Below are 5769 nucleotides of genomic sequence, written 5' to 3'. Positions count from 1 at the left end.
GTATGGTCAAGGTGATTTGAAAAACTAAGTCTGCTTGACTTCTCTCAACATCTTTGTTGAGAGGGCATTTGTGTTCATGGTGAACTTCCTTCTAAATTGAATGTCAGCAACTCTGGGAGTGACTTTGCTCAATATGATACGAACGGGGAAGTTCTTTCACTCTGCCTCGTGGGTTGTTTCTCGTATAGGAAATGGCATGAGCTCAACTAAGGCAAGAGCCGTCTAGAAAAGATCTTGAAAGTGCTGATCTGTCGGACATTCGCAAGGTTTTCTTCCACGACAGGAGAGTGAGCACATTACTTTTTCCATGGATCTCATCCCGGTAACACTGAAGTTGAAGAAATCGATCTAGTTGAAATGGAAGATGAGGAAGAGAAGATCCAAGACTTTCTTTGGGCTATAACTGAACAACAGGAATACATTCCTATTGCACCCCGTCTAGATCTTAGTTCTGATGCAATTTTGTAATTTTTCAAATGTATTTTATATCTCAATCCAGCCATGCATTGTGGCTATTTGACAACTGTAAATGTTGGTGTTTGTATATATTTCTTTTTGTATAAAGTGAAATATTTGTATATATTTCTTTTTATATTTTTTTGTTTTTCCAAAAGTATATAATAATACCTTAGAGTTTTAATTCCAATAACCTAAAGTACAAAACCTTAGGTCATTCGATTAATTCGATCAATATGTTACTATGACCAAATATGTCAAATGTGGTGTTGTTGCTACCAATATTGCATTGTGTCCTAGATGTTCAGTTTGGACAAGCCACCAGTGAGAAATGTCTGCAGTCTTTGTTGCTTTTTGTTGGGAAGAGAATGTTTGTAGTCAAACCAACTTTCGCAAAGCTTCAGGTTTTGTGTGCTTTATAAAACGGTGAGTCTCTCTCTCTCACGGTAGATTGGTTAGGTCATGGAGTTAGTATACAACATGTTATGACTCCCGTCGGATAGATCAATGTGGACACTCTCTCTCACAGACACACACACGCGTGCGCGTGTGATGGAGAGGGAAGAAGGAGAAGAGGAAGGCACGCACCATCAGGAACAAGACCAGCCACGAATGATGGAGGAAAGTGATGAAGAAGGAGCGATGCAGAAACAGGAGGGAGAACCACAAATCAGAGTGACTTATGGCGTGACAAGAAGCTGGAGCTTTCCTGCTGGAACGTTGGTATCAGATGCCATCCGCATGCTCACAGGCGGAGAAATGAACAAGGACATGGCTCTTGAAGCAGTTGTGGATGGCATCTTGCTACCTTTACCCTCGGGATTTCGTCTGCAAGCTATCCAGGGCTGGCGATATCAAGTGAAAGTACAGGAGAGGCTACCTCGTAGATTTGGGGCTGGGCATGCTGTGAACCCTGAAGACTACTATTATCTGACGCCTCGGGGGCTTGAACCCCTTGTAAGCGATCTAAGGAAGGGAAAATATTGTGTTTTGTGTGACAGGAGGCAGAGTGGAAAGACTACTCTAGCTTTTGCTGTTGCAAAGGCGCTGAAGGAGGGGAGCAATGCTGCATGTCCAGTTTATGTTCAGGGAATGGGGGCTGCCAGGCAAAGCTGGGATGCGTCCACTATGTGGACATGCTTTTGTGAGTATTTGCATCTAGCGAATCCTACTTTGTTCAGGAAACCAGCAGAAGATGCTGGCACTGACCGAATGTTCCTTTCTTACTTTCTCAAGAGCAACCTGGCAGCTCCAGTGACACTTATCTTTGATGAAGCTGATAGTTTGCTGCACCTGTCAGCCGACTGTCTGGATGAACTCTTTCATACTATCAGGAACATGAAGAATGATAGCAACTCCTACAACTTGAAGGGTTTTTTGCTGGTGGGCGTAGAGACAGTGAAGGACCTCCTTGAGGCTCAGTACAGGAGAAGAAAAGCTGAAGCTGAAGCCTCCAATGTTGACTATGTCCCTGGAAGTTCTCCAAGCAGACTATCTCCATTTCCGCACGATCACACAGTTACATCATCAGCCTTTGATGTAGCAGACATTGTAGAGCTGATACAACAGGCTAATGTGGATAATTTGGGCATTATCCGTGATGTGGCACAAATCGCAACCTCCATATGGGAGTGGACAAGTGGGCACAAGGGACTGGTTGGGACTTGCTTGGCATTCATGATGCAAGAAGAGGCCTCCAGTTATAGAGCTTGGTTAAAGCTCTCAGATTCTTCTAAGCTCGCCAGATATGTCTTTGGACAGGCAACTTACAGCAGGATGATGCGGTACTTTAGAACATGGTCCCACTCCCATTATGATCTCCTAGCCAGCTTCTTGGAGGCGGAGGAGCGCGTCTTCCAGTCAGTGGCACATATCCGTGATCTGCTTGCAGAAGGTGTTCTGGTTGCCAGAGAGCATGAGCTTGATTATTTTGTGAGGATTTCTTCTCCGTTGCTCCGGTCTGCCATATTGCGCCGCTGCTCCTTCATAAATCAGCAGGTAGACAAACCTCCTAGCTCACAATCTGCAGTTGATCGTCCGTGGGTAATCCGGGAAACAATTCGAACCCTTGATGGCCATGCAATATGCAGGCCTGAGTGTTGTAATGCATCTGGTTCTCCTTCCGAGTATGCACTGCAGTTTGCTTTTATGTGCAGGATCAAGACAGTGCTACAACATGCCTACCCCGAGGTTGGAGCCGTCGTCTTGCCTGAGGTGAAGGAAGTGGTGGCGGAAGGTTCTCGACGTAGCAGAATGCGCCTTGATACTTTGGTGCGGGATAGAGTTCACTTCCCAAAATTTGGTTTTGAGTTTCTTGTAGAGGGAAAACATGATGATGTGTTACACCATTATGAGAGGGCTGTTGTGTATGCGCGGCAACACTCAGCACAGGTATACCTTGTGCATTTTGCAATGGATAAAGACCCTGAAGGAATTCAGCCAGAAAATGAGAACGTTTTCTTTTGGGCAGTAAGGTTTGATCAAGCCCACCAAGTTGCAATAGTGCGCACTTTGAAATGCACAGGAGCACGTGAGGAGCATGTTTTGAGGCTGAAGGGCTGGACCGGACGATTCTGTTTTAATGACTTGGTATAGGGCTTCCATGGGTCTGAGTTGGAAGACCTGAGGCCAGACATGGAGAAAGTAGGGACTTACGAACCCAGCTTGGCATAACTCAATTAGCTTTGATGGCAAGGAGCCGCCTTCTTCTTTTGTTGAGTCAATTTTCTGTACTTGGTCTGAGGAATGTTGTTACTGCCTTGGCACCCATATAAGTGAATTACCTTTATAGTACCCTTGTGCCTCAAGTAGCTACCTGTTATAAGTGTACACCCTTAGATTTCTTTGATTCTTATGTTTTTTTTTCAGCAGGGGTGGTAGTTGTTGGGGTTGGTTTGGCGGGTGTACTCGGCTTGCAAAGATTGTTTGACAAGGAATGATTTTGCATTCTTTGGGTGTTCTTGCTTTTGTTGAGCTTCAATGATTAGTTGCCTTTTTTCGTTCCTTTTCTTTGCTTGCAGCGGTTCTAGGTTGAGTGGTTGTTTCATGAACTTTATGAAGCTTACAATGTCCCTCCTGTCAGAATGCACAGCAGAAATGAAGAAAGACAACTGCTGTAGAGAGCAAAACGCAGATGAGAGAGGGAGAGAGAAGCTGTGTAACTCTGCTTTATATACACAATAAAATCCCGAATCATACAATGGCAAGTGTGGGGGGCAAGGGGCCATTTTATATGGCCCCAGGCTGCTGGTCGGCCAGCCCAAAACAGGCCAACAGCAGCCAGATGCTCACGACCAGCACAAAAGTGCTCACAACCTGCAATATGCCAGTCGGCCAGGTACTCCAGCAGTTGGCCACAGCTGCATAGCAGGTCGGGTAGCAAGGGATCAGTCGGCCAGCATCTGAAACAACCGACAACCCTCCCACACCCATAAAAAATGGGATAAAATATATGGAGAGTGAGGAAAAATGGGGGAACACCAAAACTGGGCGGGCACACCCACAACAGAGGAGATGACTGCTACCCCCCCCTAGTATTTTTTGCATCTTCTGATGTGAGTTTCACAATGTTTTAGGGTCCAAGTCCTCTGTATTGAAGCTTTATATTGTACTTCCGAGCGAAATACGATAGGATGTTATTGCCTTGTGCAACATTCTCGTTTTTTAAGTTGGAGTCATTCTAAACTTTCCTTTGTTGTTTTTCTACAAACAATTCGTGAGTGGCATGTTATTGCGTCTCTTCAAGTTTCTCGATGATTAGTAAGCAATTTGCTAAGGAGTTTCCTCCTAGCACACGTAGGTTAAGAATGATGAATTTTGTGGGTATATCTGCCCAATTCTGTAGGCTGAACTAAAAGGCATTGTGCTTGTTGGGACACTGTATGCCAAGAATCTTTTGCTTGCAGCTTGTGTCAACTAAAGAAGTGCCACATTGCTCAACCAGAAGCAATACTCCTTGGACATCGCATATCAGAGAAAGGTTTTGAGGCCGATCCTTCAAAGATCCAGGCCTCGGTAGAGTTACCATCACCAACTATCACCAAGGAGTTCGTCACCTTTATCCGAAAGGTTAGATACATGGCATGTTTTATTTTTCTTCTTTCACAACTCATTTCACCTTTGCAAGAGCTGACTCAAGAATTGGTCTTCACATGGGGAGAAGAGCCCGAGAATTGTATTCAAGAGGTAAAGAGCATCCTTAGCACATTAACCGCTATCATGCCACCTCAATGGGATCAACCGTTTTATGTTTTTCGAAGTGTGGGTACCAAAGCTATGGGGGTGGTTCTTTTGCAAAAGGATCCGGAGACCTCATACATGCGTCCCATCTATTTTTCTAGCAAGGTAATAACACAAGCGGAGAGAGGGTATATGGCTGCGGAACAAATGGTTTCAGCTTTGATGTTTGCAGTAAGAAAGTTTTGTTCCTATTTGTTGCCAAGGCAGTTTGTGGTTTTGACAGTGGATAACACGTTTCCATTTGTGATTCAGCACATGACCACATCTTCAAAAATTTCTAAGTGGGTATTGGAGTTGCAGCAGTATGATTATAGCTTTATTGTTGAGGATAGCACAAGAGCATGTCTAGTAGATGTACTTAGCTTTATTGTTGAGGATAGCACAAGAGCATGTTTGGCAAACGTACTAACATATCACAAGAAGAAGATCACCAATAAGGCTATGGACAAGAAGAAGATCACCAATAAGGCTATGGACAAGAAGATCGACCCTATACCACCTCACACGGAGCTAACAAACACCTTCACTCTGAATTTTGATGGTGCATACCGGTGAGTGACGACTTGATCTTGCAACAGGAGGGATCATCTTTTGACACAAGCCAGGAGCTGGTTTGCCGTGTGGGTACAATTTTGCTAGATGTTCATTCCAACAACGAGGCAGAGTATGCTACACTGCAAATTGGTTTAGAACTTTGTTTAGAGCATGGTATCAAGAGGGTTATGGTTAAGGGGGATGCACTATTGATTGTAAAGCAGGGACATGGGCCTGTTAGAATTCAAAGCTATTGGCCTGGGTAAGAAAGGTGAAGAATCTAATGAACAAATTTGAAGCATTTCAGTTGCAGCATGTTGCTAGGGTAAACAACAAAGAAGCAAACGCCCTCGCAAATGACCAATTCGAAGTCACAATAGCCACCATTAGGTTTCAGGAGCCAAAATTTCAAGGGCAAGAGTGATAGAATGTGCAGCGGAAGAAGGGAATGTGGAAACACATGAGAGAGAGTGAGAGAGGGAGAGATGGAGAGGAAACATAGGTGAGAACCTGCTCTCAATATCATCATCCAAGAATACA

The 5769-nt window shown here is 44.4% G+C and overlaps 1 protein-coding gene across 1 annotated transcript; it reads left to right on the top strand.

Moving 5' to 3' along the window:
- The first annotated feature begins 830 nt into the window (after positions 1-830).
- Positions 831-3249, top strand: LOC147632281 (uncharacterized). The gene has a single exon (XM_086807093.1). The coding sequence runs from the start codon at positions 964-966 to the stop codon at positions 3049-3051; it is 2088 nt and encodes a 695-aa protein (XP_086663219.1). The 5' UTR covers positions 831-963; the 3' UTR covers positions 3052-3249.
- Positions 3250-5769: the final 2520 nt, after the last annotated feature.

Source organism: Cibotium barometz, chromosome 13, assembly GCF_041138505.1.
Source record: "Cibotium barometz isolate CiBa-2024 chromosome 13, ASM4113850v1, whole genome shotgun sequence".
Lineage (NCBI taxonomy): Eukaryota > Viridiplantae > Streptophyta > Polypodiopsida > Cyatheales > Cibotiaceae > Cibotium > Cibotium barometz.
This window is presented reverse-complemented; position numbering and strand designations above follow the sequence as displayed.

Bases quoted from the DNA above. Each gene is read 5' to 3' on its own strand.
- LOC147632281 (XM_086807093.1), top strand. From the start codon at position 964: ATGTGGACACTCTCTCTCACAGACACACACACGCGTGCGCGTGTGATG.